Genomic DNA, 17,340 nt, shown 5'->3' with positions numbered 1-17,340 from the left:
ACTAATGTTCCATTGCTGCTCTGCTGTTTTTCACCCATGTTTTGAGTCGTATGCTGCTTATTTGTTGAGTCCTAAAAAAGCTGTGCTATGTATCATTTAGAAACTGGTATTTGGGAACAACAAAAGTTGCTTCCAACAAAGCCATTAGTGCTTGCTAGAAGTGCAGTCTCATAAGTTTGTTGTGTGGGTTGTTTTTTTTTTCTTTGAGATTACCTATGTTTAGAATTCCCTTTGGAATGAGATTCAGGTAAATGGTGAAATGTGCAGTAGGGGATGTCCGCAACCTGTCTAGAACAGCCTTGTGTAAATAGATTGCTGACCCCTCCTAACCAAGTTCCACCTGAGAAGTATGCTTTTATGGCATTTGTTACTGCTTCAGTATATCTTGTAAAAGATATGCATGCTTTTTTTTTTTTAAATTTCTGCCTATGCTTTATGTTGGATTTGTGAATAAAAGCTTATTTCTGCATGGCTTATACTGCCCAGTGAAATGCATTGAAGACTATAGGAAAGCTACAGTAAGTTTTTTAAATGTAAGGAACGCATATTGGGCATTTTGAAGATTCCTGGAAGAGACTTTCTAGCAGGTCTGGAAGAGAAGGTACACTGGAGACAGTTAACTCATCTCTTTAGTGTTGTTTTCTTGAAATATGAGATTTAAAAAATGACAGTATGAACTGGATATGACTCCTGTTAAGTACAAACTGCAACGATCAAGTTCTGTTTCCAGTATTAGCATCCCTTTAATTGCCAACCTGCTGTCTGTACCTGCTGTTTGTTCCCTCTAGATACTCAGATGGGCTGTTGGATCATCTACTATATAGCTTTTTAGCTACTGATCAAGTTACTGATGGAGTCTTTCCTTCAGAGAAGTTATTTTAATCTGGCGAATTTAACTGAGCAAACTTGTTTATAGGACCTTTTTGTCCAAGTTTAGTGTCTGTAACTTATTCCTCAAGCAGCACAATAGGCTATACGGGCAATCCCAAATTTTGAGAATGATGACTGGGAAGATACAGACAGGAAAACAGAGTAAGTTGCCTTGTTGCAACTTGTTCTTTATTTGTAGTATGTGATGAACTGAGTCCCCATTAACCAACAGCGGTATTTCCATCTGATGGTTTTCGCTCTCTGAATCAACCTACTGAGAAGATGGATTCATCTCTGAGGACCTTTATGTCAGCAGTCCTTGGGCTTTCCAGAGTAGTAATATTTTTAATGTTGTAATTTAAGGTCCCTCTGAAGTAGCTTTGTATGCATTTTTCCTAGACTTAACAAAAAGGGGAGGGAAAGAAAAAAAAAAAGGGGGGAAATGGAAAAGTGTGTGTGGATTTTGTGACATCTATCAAATTGAAGGGTATAGATCCTGATCCTGAGCTAATGGTGTACATGGTGGTCATCTGGCTGCTGGTGACCATCTCCTAGCAGGGTTTTAGTCTCAAACATAAAACTTGGAAATACTTGTTGATTTCAGGATGATTGTGAGAGTTCAGTTTTGGCTGTTTTAGGGTGAGCCCTAGGAAGTCCTTTGCTCTGCATTGAGTCCACTGGCCGTAGTGCTGTTTTTGATGGAAAAGATACTGTGTTGCTAGATTCCTGTAGGTAATGGCTTCAACCTTATTTGAGGTCTTTCATGCCTGGAGAGCTATCCCAAACTAATTATCCCCAACTTGGTTTCTTTTTAAGTGGTGCCAAGCAATTCTGGCCTGTTCCTGAGATTGCAGTTTATCAAAAATACACCTAGATCTTGATTCTCAAAATCAAATTTTCAGGTCTGCTGCTGATAAGAAAAATCTCTAAGCAGTTTAGCTGAATTCATAATGCTTATTTAAGGAATGAGGAATCATGGTAAGGTTTAAAGAGATGTGAAAAACACTTCCTTGAGTTTAACCTTTGGAGCTGGCGGTAGTGCAGGTATTAGTGATATGCTGTCTAGAAAAAAATACATGCGGTCTTGCTGCTAAATTGGTAACCTTCTAATTTGTTTCATGTTTTTTTGTTCCCTCCATATATGCCTTTAGGTAACAACACTGGTTAACACTAGTAACAAGGGCCCCTCTAATAAAAAGCGAGGGCGTTCTAAAAAGGCCCATGTTTTGGCTGCTTCAGTTGAACAAGCAACAGAGAATTTCCTGGAGAAGGGAGACAAAATTGCAAAAGAGAGCCAGTTTCTTAAAGAGGAGCTGGTAGCTGCTGTGGAAGATGTTCGTAAGCAAGGTAAGAGCTATTCATCTGCTGGCTTGTAAAACTGTGATTTTTTTTTTTTTTTTTTTTTTTAAAGTAGAACTGTTCCCATGTCCCTTTTGCTGGTATTTCTAATGACTCTGTTCCTCTTCACTTGTGTAGATTCTCAGCTTGTCTTGCTGGCTTCCTTGAGGAATAATATGAACTGGCCAGATCTGGAAATTTGATGTCCCAACTAGAGACTGAGAAGAGAAGCAGAGGGGCTGATTCTTTGAAGAACATTTAAAATGCAGTTTAGGCTAAAAAGTAACCCCCCTGCCCCATAAATGTTACGGACCTACATCTCAGATATGTCAATAACTTCTTCAATATTTGAATCTATACAAAACAGCATTGTAGGAGGAAGAGCTGAGTGTTAACTTGATAGAGCCGGGTGTCTCGAATATGCAAAATGTAAACAGCTACAAACAGAATGCGAGGACCTTGATTAAATATTCCAGGCTTCCTCCTCCACATCTAGTGTTGATTTTTCCCATTTTCTTTTTTACTCTCTTAGAGAAGACCTGCAAGAAAAGCCTGTGGAGCTGGCTTACTCTAAAATATGCACTAGTAAATATTGTTGCTCATAAATCATTTATCATTCTTCCAGTCATGAGCCTTTTCTATGCTTCAGTGAAACCCAGTCAACTGGTATTAATGGTGACGGCTGTTGCTGCAAAAAAAGGAAAATGCATTAGCATTAATTACTTGTTTGTAGTTGAAGTTGCACAGTGATGAAATGTTAGTTGAAAATGGTTCTAAGTTCTGGATGAGCCTGGTTGACAGACCAAAGAAAAATCAACATAAGAAGGCTGCAATATAAGGGGCTAATTGAGTTGGCTTAATTTAACAACAAACAACAGCAGAAGAGACCCCTTTGTCTTGAAGCCTTTAATTCTTGTTGCTTGCTTGATTGCTGCTCGGAATTGAGAGTCAGAGCTCATCTGTGAGTACCTTCAAATGACTCTTCATGATATTAGTGAGCGAGGGAGCTGTACTCAGTCCTCAGGATTGAGAAGTTCCATTAGCTGAATTTGTAGTTGCATATTGCAGTGAGAAGCAGGTAGGAAGGAGAGGCTGATAGAAAAACCTTCAGGATGACCCTTTCACTTGTTTCTTAGCCCCAGCTTGATTTTGAGACTACACATAGAGTTGATGCCAAAACCTCCCTGCTCTGTTGATCTTTGACAGAGGAGGTGGAGTTCATAGCTGAGAGGTGCTGGAGTGAAATAACTTCCCACCTTAATGTTGTTTCTCTTCTTCCTCCTTTTTTCTTTACAGCCTGCATGAAAGCTGGTGTATAGAGAGGATAGCTGTATCTGTGTTCTGAAGCTGGGTGGATGGTGATTAAACGAGTGATTTCACCTGAATACAACTGGTGCCCACCACCATTGCAGGGCTGGGCTGCTGGGGCAGCATGACCAGGGATAAAAGCCTCTGTCCTGTCATGGCACTGGTGTACGTTCAGGTTCAGCAGAGTGGCTCTTCGTGAGGAAATTAAAAAACAAACAAACCTTTGAGGAAATTAGAAGCAAATGGTGAAAAATGAGATACAACAGAGGGAAGGCTTATTGCTGCCAATGCCCGGGGGAGGATTGCAGTTCTCAGTAGTGCTAATAACAGCACGGAGATACAAAACTCTCAGCGTACTTGTTTATATACAGTCTGTGCACTTCAGAAGTGTTTCCCATATTGTGGTAGACCAGTTGAATTCCTGAACTGGAGAAATGAGGGAAGTATAATACAAAGCTGGTGCATGTGCTTAGCAAAAGTTTCAGGTGTTGGTGCCTCTATCTGCCTTTTGCAATTGGAGGCAAAAGTGGCAAGGAAAATCTGGGTATCTTGGTCAGTGATAGGGTGATCGTGAACTGCAGCATCTGTGTGTCTGATGGCAGAAGTGGGTTTATAGATGTATAGCATAATTTATCTTCAGCAGAAGACAGGAAAACGGAATTAATAATGCCTTTATTTAGATGAGGGAGCGGTTTAGTTACCATAATAAAAAAAGATGAATGAATGTAGACAGAGGTTATGAAGATGATTAGGACAATAGATAACTTGTCTCATCAGAGAAAATTAAAATTTTTTTTTAGCCTAGCAAGAAGATTGAGAGGGTACATGATTTTAGTGAGCATGCTTGTTCATAAAATCCCATTTGTTGGGGGTAAAAACAAAGAAGTGAAAAGAGCTATTTAGAATGAATGGTAGTATGGCTACATACTAAATCAATATAAGTGGATCTTCAAAGTCTTCCTGATTTTTACAATGGAAGAATAAATTACAACTTGCTTTAAATATTAAATAAGTTCATGAAATATCCTAAAATGAAATTCCTGGCCCTTTAAAGCTTTGGACTTTTGACTTCTTTTAAAGTAGTGAAACTTCTTAAAATAAAATTTTGCACAGAAGACTGGAGACAGAGAACCAAAGCGTTTTTCAGAACAGATCCTACTGTGGTTATAGAAAAGAGTAGTGGGAAAATGTCTGATGTGAACATCTTGGATTTCAGCATCCTTGCAGTGTTTTTTTACATTAATTTCTGCCTTTGGAGTTTTACTGGGTAATAGAAGGGGCAGTATTGGTCTTGCCCAGTCTTACTCCCCCCACTGTGAGCCCTTTGTAGGGTTTTACCTTATGATGAAGCATTGAACACTGATTGTATGTTGAAATCGTCAGCTCCTCTGGTGCTGTTGGGAGGTGTTTTGGAACTGAACCAGTTTCTTACCCAGGTGTTTGACACTGAGACAGGTTGCAGACTCTGAGGTTGGAAAGGGAATTTCTTTTGGGTCAGAGTGACCAAGCTATTCTGTTTGCCTGCAGTACTGATGACCCTAGCTCACTGCCTCTATATATCTGTGTGCTAGTGTGAGGATCCAGGGTATGCTCTTACTGTTTCTTCCCATGGTAATTTTATGTAAAAGAACAAAAATGAAAGCTTAAAATTAAAAAGCTTAAGCCTGTGTGTAGGGTTTGAGGTAAGAGAATGGATGAATTGTCTTGTGAATCCTGTGGACTTCGATCACGTTTCATGGTTGCAAAAGCAGGGGAATGAACCTACTGATTCAGCATGGTGTCTTTCCATGCTGTGTTTGAGTGAAGCTTTCTCCAAAATGGAACAGTGAAGCAAATTATGAAAGAGTAAAATCTTTCTTCAACTGTACTTCACACAAGATACATAGCTTAAGGATTTCCAAGGAACAGAAGGTGGCCAGCTGCAGAATTACTTGAAGTTCAACACTGAATTCTTCTCGGAAAATTCAACTTTAAAATTCTGTTGTGACCAGTTAGCTTAACTTCTTAAAAGGGTGCAAAGAGTTCTTAGTTCTTTTCCTGTAAGAAAAATGTTTTAGGAGTGTACCACTTGTATTAGAAGTAATCCTCCAGCCCAGGACTTGAGATCTTTGAAAAGCCATAACCTAAGGGAACTCTGAGAAGGTTCTTGACAAACTGTAGGAGTGTTGTAGGCAGTATATGGATTTAATGAAGACAAGATTAAGGAATTAACAGAAGCTTTTGTTGCCGTAAGTATCACCTCCTGGTTGATATGGCAAAGGTAGATACAGGGCCTTGTCATTTGTAGTAGAAAGCAAGGTCAGCCTTGTTGTGACGCTCATGGTGGATATTGAACATGGCATTAGTGGTAAGACAGGACCTCAGTATCCAGAATAGAAGAGTCTTGAAACTTGAATTTCATGCTTGCCTGCATTTGGTGAGGAATAGGCAGCCTCTAGGGAACTGTGATAGGGTGTTATGAGCAGGTAGAGGTATGGCCTGATGGCACTCTGTATTTCTAATACTGCTGGCAAAGCAGCCTGGAGATGGGCTTTGAACTGGAAGATGCTGAAGGATACAAAGTTATGTGTAGGGATGAATTTTTATCTTGGAAAAAAAGCATTGGTACCTGTGTGTGGCTTAGGCCTTGCCTGTCTTCTCTGCTGCTTTCCTGTTCCATCAGTGTTCATATAAAGAAAGCCCTCTCTGTCATGGTCATCGTGTACTGTGCTGCTGAGGAGGATTAATAGTGCTGTCTGAAAGTGCTGTCAGACCCTGTGGGCATGGTGGGAATGAGACTAGAAAATGGTAATTTTCTTTTGATGGACTAAAATCTTACTATTTCTGAAATGGGCTTTGTTCCATTAGATTTAATTGAATTCTTAGTGCTTTATTGACAAGATCATAGTATGGCTACTGTTGCCTCTTCTTTTTTTGACTCTGTTTTATTATCTTTCCCTTGTAATATGTAGTGAAAATCTAAGGCTATATTGGAAAAACAGATTACTCATATAAGAATTCATACCAGCTGTATAATCTGAGTCTCATAGTCTGACTGTTCTGCAGTGTATTTCTTTTAACTCTTGAAATCTTGCTTTCAAATTTGCTATGTTATCTCTGGTTCAAATTTGAAAATTAGAAGATTATTCTGGATCCAGTTTGAGCTGGTAATGCACACACAATGCAGTAACTACGTACTTAGGGCAAGGCAGAGTTCCCTCTTACCCTTTGAATCTAGCTAAAATTAACTACCCCATGTTGCCTTTTTTTTTTTTTTTGGAAAAGAAGTCTGAAAGTTGGCTTTCTTTAATTTGCAGAAAAAAAAATATATATGCAACAACTTTAAATATAATCTTCCTTTAATTCTGGGAAGCTGGTTATCTTTGACATCCTGACAAGCTGTTTGAAACTCTCTAAATCTTTTAAAGTCTCTTGTTTAAAAAGGAATAGCATTTTATTTCAGGGCTGGCTTGTAGGGTTGCAATTTAAGACATGGATAGAGGGTAACTATGGTTTTTAACCTTCTTAGCAATTTCTGAGATTCAGATGAAGTGAGTGGCCACTCCTCTAAGTTGTTTTAAAAGGAAGTAAATGAAAATAGCATTCTTCTGGGAGTTGGAGATGTGGAAACTTTACATCTAAGTAAATAAGGGAGGAAATATTTGTAGTGAATTTTGGTTCTGGCATATATTCTTAAATCCTGAGATTGTTAATAGATTTCATGCTTGTGGTGGTGACATTAATTTCACTGTTATTAGCCTTTTCCAGAAGGCATAAAGAAAGGACCACGTCAGCTATGTAGGGATTTTATAATCTCATGGCTGGTTGCAGTTTTTCAGCATTGGAGATGCATCATCTTTCACCCATCTGGAAATCTGAGGCTCTTAACGCTTGTTAAAATAATGAATTGTGTTCCTCAAAAAGTTGGGTAAGGGATAGCTTTAGCTTGATATTTATAGCTGGTCTGTACTTGGACAGAAGCTTTTTTCATATGTCACAGTACTGAAGTAGCATATTTTTTATCTTAAAATGTTGTATGCCAGTCTTTGTCGTATTATTTAAGATGATGGAAGGGTGTTACATAGGAGGGAGCATTTGAACAAAATTGAGTATCTTGATGTAGTTGCTTGTCAGGCTGGCAGCTGTGTTTGGGCTGTATTTAGCTATGAAGGTGTAGAGTGCTTGGGTGCTAGAAACCATTCCAGGGCAAGATATTAATTGCTTAATGGTAAGTGTGTGGATGGTTAACCCCAGGCTCTCCGGTGGTAGGTATTTTTTTGTAGTTAAAAAAAAAAGTTAAAATTGAAACACTTCTCATACTTAGGGGTAGGCTGCACTGATTGCCTTGCTGTGGGAGCAGGCAAGCCCTTGGCAGGATGGTGCTGCTCCATTATCTTGACGTTTTGGTGCAGATCTTGCCCAGCCCCGTTTGGTAGTGATCTCGATGGGAGTCACTGTCGGCTTTCACTTGTGAAGCGCTGTTGAGGTTCATGTCTTATGAGACGTGCTATTTCTGTTTTGGCATTTGGCTGTGTGGACAATTTTTCATACAGGTTTGAGAAGCCTCTGACAGAGCAGTTACCTGTAACACCGTTTGCCTGCTTTCTGGTTATCTCCAGTTACCTGCAAATCTTTGGCCTTGAGTACCTAGCATTTTCTAAACCAAATCCTAGCTGTTCATCAAATGCTTCTGAAATGCAAAGAGATCCAAAAATAATAATGTGGATTCCAAAACTTGCTGCTGTGTAGGAACTGTGGTACTGGAAGCAAAATGCTGCCCCAGAAAGTTGAGGGAGAAATTCAAAATTTAGTCCTGACTCTCTACAGACATTACTTTTATGCTTTCCAAATGCTTTCTGGAGGGATTTCTCTAGCTGTGTAAAGTGGCCTTTGCTTTTCATAGTTAACCAATTGCATTGTTACCATTTGAAACCCTTTTTTCCTCCTGCACCAGATGTAGACCCAGAGGCTATGAAACATTGAAGCATTTTACTAAGCGGTGCCTTGCTTTGAATGCAAACCAGGGCATATCCAGCCAGGTCATTGCTCAGAGTTGTTTACAGTCCCATGAGCTGTGGCGTTTCCTTGTGTGTTTACAGTACTTTCTGCTGCTTTCTGCCTGACTCCTACATGCACACGAATCAGAGCTTTTGCTTAAGCTCTGAAAGCGTTGTAGTTTGTGAAATAACTGTAGTCCTGCTTATAATGACGAAGGCGTGCTGAATTTGCCTCTCCGGAGGGTTCTGGCATGTTAAAGCACCTGTACAATTGGGAATAAGGACCGAAGAGTTACTTCCCAGCTCTTCCTCTGTACAAGACCCTCTCCCCTGGTATGGTGCGGTAACCATATTTAGAGGTAGTTACATGCAATCTTAATTGCTGGCTGTATTTAAGCAAATGCGTTTTGTTTTCAAGACTTAGGTCGGTTTGCGCAGGAATCCTTACAGCCTCTGAAGAAATGCTGCGTGATGTTAAAGTGCAACCATCTTCTCCCCTTGTGCAGGTGACTTGATGAAGAGTGCTTCGGGGGAGTTTGCAGATGACCCCTGCTCCTCTGTGAAACGAGGGAACATGGTGCGAGCGGCGCGTGCCCTCCTCTCTGCCGTTACTCGGCTGCTGATTTTGGCTGACATGGCAGATGTCTACAAGCTGCTCGTCCAGCTTAAAGTAGTAAGTGTAGTTCTCTGCTGTGACTCACTTGCCGTGCCTGGCACTCCAGGCGTGCTCTGTCAGGCGGCTTTGTTTCATGCATGTGTGCTGACCCCAGTGTGTGCACTGTCAGCGGCTTGCTTCTGGAGCAGGGAGGTTTTTAGGGTTTTTCCTATGAGCAAAACCTGTGCAATGGCTGTTTGCCACTTTTTACACTCATTATCAGTAGCCTTTGACATGGTGTTGCATTTTATTCTGAACTTAGAACTGAAACTAAATGCACTGTGGTCTGCAACTGCAGGTGATAACCAGGTTTTTTTCATCTTAAAGAATTAATTTAGCTTGCTTATAAACAATACTCCCTTGTAGCTACTAGGAATGAGTAACTTCAGTAGACTAAATAAAGTGAATATGGAATATTTGAGGAAGCTTTTTCTTCCCACAAGCGAGAGGGTGGGTGGGTGGTTTGTACAGAATTTGAAACGAAATGAATGTTGATACTGGGCCCACTTTTGCAGCAGGGCTTTCAGGACTCTCCTTGTGCCCTTTGACAGCCACTGCTGTGGCTCTGCCAGGGCTCTGGGCTCCTTCATACTCTTGCAAATGCATGTGCTTGGCTGTCTCCGATAGCTGCTGACTGTGAAGCGGTAGCTAAGCCTTGAGTACTGTTAGCCTTTGAAGTGTGTGTCCCTAAAAAATAAAAGGGGGAAGAGGAAGATTGCTTTCTCTGCCTGCTATGAAGTACATTCTGAATTACTTCCTGAACTGTATTACTTGAAAAAATATGTGAATGTATATTCTTTTAGGTGGAAGAAGGTATCCTGAAACTAAGAAATGCTGGCACGGAGCAGGATTTGGGTATCCAGTACAAAGCCCTCAAACCAGAAGTGGACAAGCTTAATATAATGGCAGCCAAAAGACAACAGGTATAGTGATGGCAGCTCTCTCTTCTGTATATTTTCTTACTTTGAAAAAGAAAAAATAATAAGGCAGCCTTGCTGCTCTTGGATGGTACCCATTGCTGCTCATACTTTTTTTTTTTAATTGCTGGGTACTTTGTGTTGCATGCTGCCATGTTTTGGAAATTTGAGCTTGCCTGGTAAGGAGAAAGTCTGCTCAGCTGTGGTGTACTGATTCTGATGGAATTTGTTCTAGTAGCATTTGTTTGTTAATGCTGTAGTACCTTAATGAAATGCTCCTTTCCAAGACTCACGCTTCCCATTTTGAAGTACTTCAGGTGTGGGTAAGGAAAGAGGATCAGGATGTGACTTGGTGCCTGGTGCGCTCATCACTTGACCACTCTTTGTGGGTTGTGCAGACAGACTAAACGTGTCTGTTTAAACAGGGAGCAAGAGTCATGGCTGGACACAGAATTACAACTCTTTCCAAGAAAGTGAGTGGCAGTGCTGGTTAGTCTTATGCTGAAAAGCCCATTTGAGACGGGGATTTTAAATCCTGTTTGTTATGTGTATGTTCTCTGTTTGGATAGCTTATGCTTAACCTTAAATTGTGTGTAAAAATTTTTGTTCAGCACTGTTGTGAGTCATTCTTGTGTAGGTAAGCTTTCAAAAGAAAGTATAGGTGTGGGCAGTCCCATTTATCAGAAATAACATAATTCTTGTAGAACATTTTTTGTTTGTTTGTTCTGCTGATATGTACAAACCAAAACTACTTATGCACCTCTGACACTGCTTGGTTTTTTTGCACAGATTCATCTTTGAAAATAAACTGGGTACAGTCTAAAATGGATTGCCAGTTGGTTATGTATCTAAAATCTGATTGCAGTAAATGGGAGCAGGGTTGTGATGGCAATGCAATATATGTTCTTAAACTGCTTTGTGATGGATTGTTCCACACTATGGGAAGTGGTTGTACTAAATCCGTAAATCTGTGAGCCTGCTTGGAGTGCCCTCCCTGCTTATTGTGTATCTTAGAGGTTGCATATTACCCATTCATTTTGAACAGTCTGTCAGATTTTTTTCCTTGCCTTAGTAAGGTAGTCCGCTTCATTTTCATTACCTCTTTGTTAGATTTAAAAGATAACTTTAAAATTATGATACTGCTAATAACTGTTCATTCTTCCTTTTATAAATTTACCGCTCATGCTGGACTCCAAAGCTTTATCTAATCATAGTGCTTCTGTTCCAAACTGGAGGTGATAGTGCTTCAGAGAATTGCAGCTGTGAGTGTTTGGGAAAAGACGTATGGGCTTGCTCGCTAATCTTAAATTAGTGGTAATTACAGTCATTGGATTAATTTCATCTGATTGGAGATGAACAAGCAGTTGAATGAGATGATATACTTGTTCTTCTAAAATTAAGTACCTGAGTCTCTTGAGGAGAGTAAACTATCTTTTAGGTGTGATTAAAGAAAACATTCTGGTTGTGAGTCTTGGAGTTTAAAGAAGATCTTGCTTCTCATGTGCAAGTGCAAGACAAGATTGCAAGGGAAGCCTCTTGTTCATTTGGTAGTTAAAAACTAGCTTGGTTCTTAAGTTATCCAAAATGTAAGGTATTCTGTTTTAAGGATTTAGGTTTCTTTGTGATTTTTTTTTTTTTTAAAGATACAATGCAAACTGGAAGGAGTGGAAAGAAAAATGTGTGCTCACAACTTCTGTGTCTTCCTTGTTTGCAGGTGTTACCAGCTTTCAGAATGCTGGTTCTCTACTGTGGAGAGGAGCAAAAATCCAACCTCAGATTCTGAGTTGTGGAGTTCTGAATTGCCCTACAGTACTTTTTTTTTTTTTTTCCTTCTCTTTATGAAGCTGCTATGTTTTGAAATTAGTTGAGCCCTTAAGAATAGGGATACTCAGTCAGAAGGTAGATTTGAGTATACTAGGCAAGGAACCTGCCTGTCTTTTGAAGATGTGGGGGGACAGCGTGTGGATGTTAAATGTGGGGAATGTTCTCAAATGCTCCTTTTTTTTCTTTAATTTTCCTAATAGGAATTGAAGGATGTGGGTCACCGTGATCAAATGGCAGCAGCCAGAGGAATTCTGCAGAAGAATGTTCCCATTCTTTATACAGCATCCCAGGCCTGTCTGCAGCACCCTGATGTAGCTGCTTACAAAGCTAACAGGGACTTGATCTACAAACAGCTTCAGCAGGCGGTCACAGGCATCTCAAATGCAGCTCAAGCAACTGCGTCGGATGATGCTGCCCAGCAGCAGGGTGGAGGTGGAGAGCTGGCTTATGCTCTGAACAACTTTGATGTAAGTTTTGAACCCTTTATGTTAAAAAAAAAAAAAAAAAGTGGTAACTCCAACTCTTGAGTTTGTTCGCCTGATTTACTAGCAACAGTTTGGTTTTATTTATATTGCCTGAAAGATCATTTTCTACTGAAATACAGCAAGTTGCAGGTAAAGTAGGCTTTTATTTTTTAAAAAGTATTTTTCCAAACTAGGATTGATGGAATATAGGAAGTTATATATGTGGTTCTTGGCGATTGAAGGCTGTCAAGTTAAACTAGCTCTGAAATAGTGGTTAGCCTACTGCTACATTAGATGTAAGCCCTTGGTTTATTTGAAATTGATTATTTCATTAATATATTTATGTAATGTATTCTTGCAGGTGACAAAAATGACTTATTAAAAGTGAATAATGTATTTGGGACTGCCCAAACTACCTATTGAGGAGAACATAAAGTGGGAAGTTTAATATGATCTTTGGTTGGGAATGAAGTCATTTCAAACTGATGTGTTGTACTGATCTGTCATATTCTTTATCTTGCATTCAATAAGTTACTGAGGATAGCCATGCATTTTTACTGAGAAAGCTTTCCTTTTGAAGCCAGTATTGTGTCTACCACTGATTCAGCCTCTGTATTTTAAATACCTTGGCACTAACTTACTTCTAAAACTTTATTTAATATTGCAAAGCTGTCACTCAAAAGGTGTTTAATACTTTTGGTTTTGCCAGATATAGTTTACCTTCTCCTTTTTGCTCTTACAGCTCTTGTTCCTACCCTACATTACTTTCTTTGCCATGTTTCTTTTACCAGGACAAAGTACTGTTTGAGTGCTCCCTATGCATGATGTGAAGCCTTTCTATGGGATCTCTTGGGTGACAAGAGAATTTCACAGTTGTCTTTATCTTTGTGACTATGATTTCAGTTTTAAGTCTGCTTTTCTTAAATTCCATCAGTTGTACGTTCAGCTATGTAAGTCTTGAGTGTGCCTCAGGTTAGCACCCAAGGGATTGCAGATTTGAGCAGGTGTGTGTGGGAGGGGAAGGCAGGGCCTGTGACAGCACACAATGTTAAGAACTGACTTGAGTACGTAGAATTGAAGAAGCAATTCAGTTCAGGTTCATGGATTGGCTAATGTAGCTCAAACAATTTAATGTGATTTCTGATATATGGCTGTATTTTACTATATGAACTCTAATATATGGCCAGAGACTTTTTTTTGAGTGTTGCAGTTCACATGGAGCTTTTGAGCTTTTAGTTCCCCTTTGTGAGGTGCTCTAATAGCAGCAGGGCTTGTGCAGCAGGCCAGCTTCAACGCACGTTGCATGCGATAGCTGTGTCATCTTCCTGCCAGAGGAGACGAACAGAACAAATGTGTTCAGGTTCTCGGTAGATGTTATCCCTGCACTTAATTTCCTGCTAACATTTGACTGTTATTGCACTCTTGTAATAGAGACTTTGCACACCCATATGCCCACAAATAATCCAGTGTTTTTACTGTGGTGGTAAAATATTAAATGGCTACCAGAAGATAACAAGATAATCATTATCTCTGTTTTGATGGTGCAGTACTGGAGTTGTAGCGTACTACTGTTGTATTATCTGCACGCCTAAAGTTTTGGGAGAATGAAGAGTGTGTTGGAGAACTCGTGCCATGTTCTAATCCTGCTGCGAAGGCTGCGTGGTTACTCTGTAGGGAGACAAAATGTGCTGGCTGGTGGGAGAAGCAGTGGTTGTGATGTTGCCGTTGGAGTTAGCTGGCATACAAACTGATTGTGAAAACTCCTATATCAGAAATCTTCGAGGCCTCTTTTATAAAGAGTTAGCAACGTTCTCCCTTCTTGCCTCCATAGTGGGAAGAAAATGCATGCAAACCCTAAACAAAGCACCAGACCTTGAAACGGCCAAATAATTTTGCCTTAATGAATTGCAAACCTATTTAAATTGCTTGAAAGTACTCACAAAGTGATAAATATTATGCTGCTGTTTCTTGGTGAGCTTCTATGGGTGGTAGTATTGGCCCCTTTAAAAAGCAGATATATCAGTACTGCTGTTCCAGCCTCAGGTCTCTCAGTATGAGTTGTGCTTAGTAATACTTCGTCAAGATAAACCTGTGATGGTTTTCTGCCATGAAGAAATTGATTTCTGTGCTGTTTGAAACATTTGTGATTATGTTTTACTTTGAGAATTTTTGAGAATACTGTTGTATTTATCTGCATAATGGTGAAGAAAGGCTGGATGAACTAGGACAACAGGGCGCTCGCTATATGTAGAGCTAATCTTGAATGTTTGTTTTCCTTGGTTTTTTTGTTCATGGTGGGATAATTATATCTGACAACTTAACTAGTGAAGGCATGTCTGGATTGATATGTAGTTGAGTTCTGTACTTTGAACCTTATTTATGCTGGCACGTTTGATTTTTGCCATTCATGTAACAAGGCTTCCTGTGGCCAAGTTTTGTTTAGCTGTCAAAGCAGCACAAAAAATGACTAGCAATGTAATCTGCTGGGGAACCTTTTAGTAATTTTAGAAAACTACTCATGAAAATCATCCTCAGTGCTAAAACTGTGTTGTTGGCTTTTTATGCCTGATCAGGGGTTTGCTGTAAACTTTAGTTATCTTGATGACTTAACAGTAGTAACTTAGTGGTTGGTCTGATTTACTAGTTTCTAAAAATCTTTATTTTACTAGAAACAAATTATTGTGGATCCATCAACCTTCAGTGAAGAACGTTTTAGGCCTTCCCTGGAAGAACGCCTGGAGAGCATCATCAGCGGAGCAGCCCTGATGGCTGATTCATCCTGCACACGGGATGACCGACGGGAACGTATAGTTGCCGAGTGTAATGCGGTGCGACAGGCCTTGCAGGATCTACTTTCAGAATACATGGGGAATGTGAGTATCTTCTGTTCTGTTTGTTTAGGTTGTGTGGTTTTTAACTCCATATGATAATCTAAAATGTGGAATCAAAGCTGTGTGTATCAAAGCTGTTTTTCTCTGTTCCTAAACAGAATTTGAACAGTAACTAGTAGTTCTGAAAGGTTTGTCAGGAGGCAGGATCAGACATACTTAAATTACCAGTGATACTTACCTTAAAATTGATCTCTAGTCTTCCAAGCAACAATTACAATAGTGTTAACTCTTTGGTGCTGTTCTTATTTTATGACAGTTAATATTGGTTTGTATTGAAATTCAGTCAGTTAGTCTGTCTTCTGCCTTGGCTTACATAAGGTAACTTGGCTTATGGAAAAAGTAGTACTACTTCTGTTGAAGCTTGGAAAGTTTAACTGTGTTATCTTTTTAGCTAAAAACACAGTTTCTCAGAATCAAGTTAATTAGTCTACCCAGTTTGAGTGGAGGTGATATATGAAGTTAAATACTTGGTAAGAAAACCTGAGAACAGCTTGGTATAAATATTGAACTCTTGAGCAGTGTTTTTCCAGTGTTTAGGTATTTAATGTGCACATAGTATTTGAAGCCTGAGAGTTTAAATAAGCTTCATGTCATGCAGATGAGCTCCTGCGCTTGAGGGCATCTTGATACAATATTGGACTTACCTCTCCTCTGTTGCCTCTTTGTTCTTATCCTGGTGGGTTTTAATCTGAATAGCTCTTGCTGTGTTGAGAGATGAGGTTGGGATATCATAAGATTTAGACTATGTCTAGTCTTTAACAGTATTTAAGTTTAAAGCTGATTTCAGAAATAAAGTTGGAGAGTGGCAACAAGCAAACTGCATGTCTTGTAACACCGTGGCAAGTAAAATTGTCTGAAGAAATCTTAAATGGGATGATGTGGAGTCTTATGCTTTTGTGCGTGTTTGGTGAGGTGAAACTTAGTTCAGAGATACCTTTTTTTAGACAGTAGAATTTGTTTAGGAACATTGCTGTTATGTACCTTACCTTCAAATCTTTTGGCAAAAACAACTTAATTGTAGAGTATAACTGGTCCAAAGGCTGTCATGTGCAGATTAGGGTGGTGTAATTTGGAGAACAAATGCGGTGTGTGGTAGAGAGAAAGTAAACAAGGATTTCTGTTCACCGAAGACAAGGACAAAGTAATTGAACAAAACTGAAAGCCTAATCTTATATAGCCTGTGGGCTGAGCTAGGTACTTCATGTAGTCCGTCTTAAAGGCTTGTGAAAGTAGCTTGCGCTCAGCATTGCCATTGTGTAGAACCTAAGACTGCAGCTGGGAAGCAAGCTGCTAAGTTGTGCCATTTAAAATTCCTTTCAGAGCAGGGCGTTATATTAGTATATAATGCATCTGTAATAATCCCTCAAACAAATGTGCTGTTGGATTGGATGAAGTCCTGATAGCATGTTTTAGAATAAAATATCCACCAAATGCTAATTAAAAATGTGGAAGAGGTAAACACTTGGTCTTGCACATAAGAGTTAGTGGCATTTCTCCCACTGAAAGTTGATCAGTACCTGTGTAAAATTGCACAGCTTTGACTTTGTTTCACAGAAATGCCTATCCTCCTCCTTGGCTGTGTACTGTTGTCTGTGATATGCAAGTTAAAGTAATCATGCTGAGATGGAAAGAATGTATTCCCTCTGTTATCTCTCTTAACACATTGTGAAATTAGTGGAGCATACTGAATTTTTTAAAGTCACTGCTATGTTATGATTGTAGACAGTGTAGTTGGGGAAATGAGATTAGAAATTCAGTGAAATGAAGTGGAAAAAGCAATTGATAAATTATGGTGAAAATGTGGGATGGTGTGTAAAATCCATACTGAGGGTAGAAAAAAACCCCCTCGATGATTAAGCTGAAGAATGAGTAATAGTTGAGAATCTAAACAGTGAAAAAGGTTTGATACATCTACAGGAAGAGTAGGGATGTGCTGATTTACAGTAGTGGTAGAGGAAATGTCGTATCATGTATATGTATGATATACCTACAGTTACCGTACCCAGCCGTCTCCTGTTGTGCTTTTCTCCAGTCTCCCTTTGAAGAGGGAAATGAATCGGGCATTAAACCCGTTAATTGCACAGAACTTGCAGTGCA

At 39.5% G+C, this 17,340-nt stretch overlaps 1 protein-coding gene across 1 annotated transcript in view; it reads left to right on the top strand.

Moving 5' to 3' along the window:
- Positions 1 to 17,340, top strand: part of CTNNA1 (catenin alpha 1) — a 117,887-nt gene that overhangs the window by 16,951 nt on the left and 83,596 nt on the right. Inside the window, exons 3-7 of the mRNA XM_074916513.1 lie at positions 2,022 to 2,217; positions 8,999 to 9,165; positions 9,951 to 10,070; positions 12,089 to 12,355; positions 15,022 to 15,225. Coding sequence (XP_074772614.1) covers positions 2,022 to 2,217; positions 8,999 to 9,165; positions 9,951 to 10,070; positions 12,089 to 12,355; positions 15,022 to 15,225 — 954 coding nt within the window. The remainder of the gene's footprint in view (positions 1 to 2,021; positions 2,218 to 8,998; positions 9,166 to 9,950; positions 10,071 to 12,088; positions 12,356 to 15,021; positions 15,226 to 17,340) is intronic.

This window comes from Athene noctua, chromosome 12 (assembly GCF_965140245.1).
Source record: "Athene noctua chromosome 12, bAthNoc1.hap1.1, whole genome shotgun sequence".
NCBI classification, from domain to species: Eukaryota; Metazoa; Chordata; class Aves; order Strigiformes; family Strigidae; genus Athene; species Athene noctua.
The sequence above is the reverse complement of the archived record's forward strand: the minus strand, read 5'-3'. Positions and strand labels throughout refer to the sequence as shown.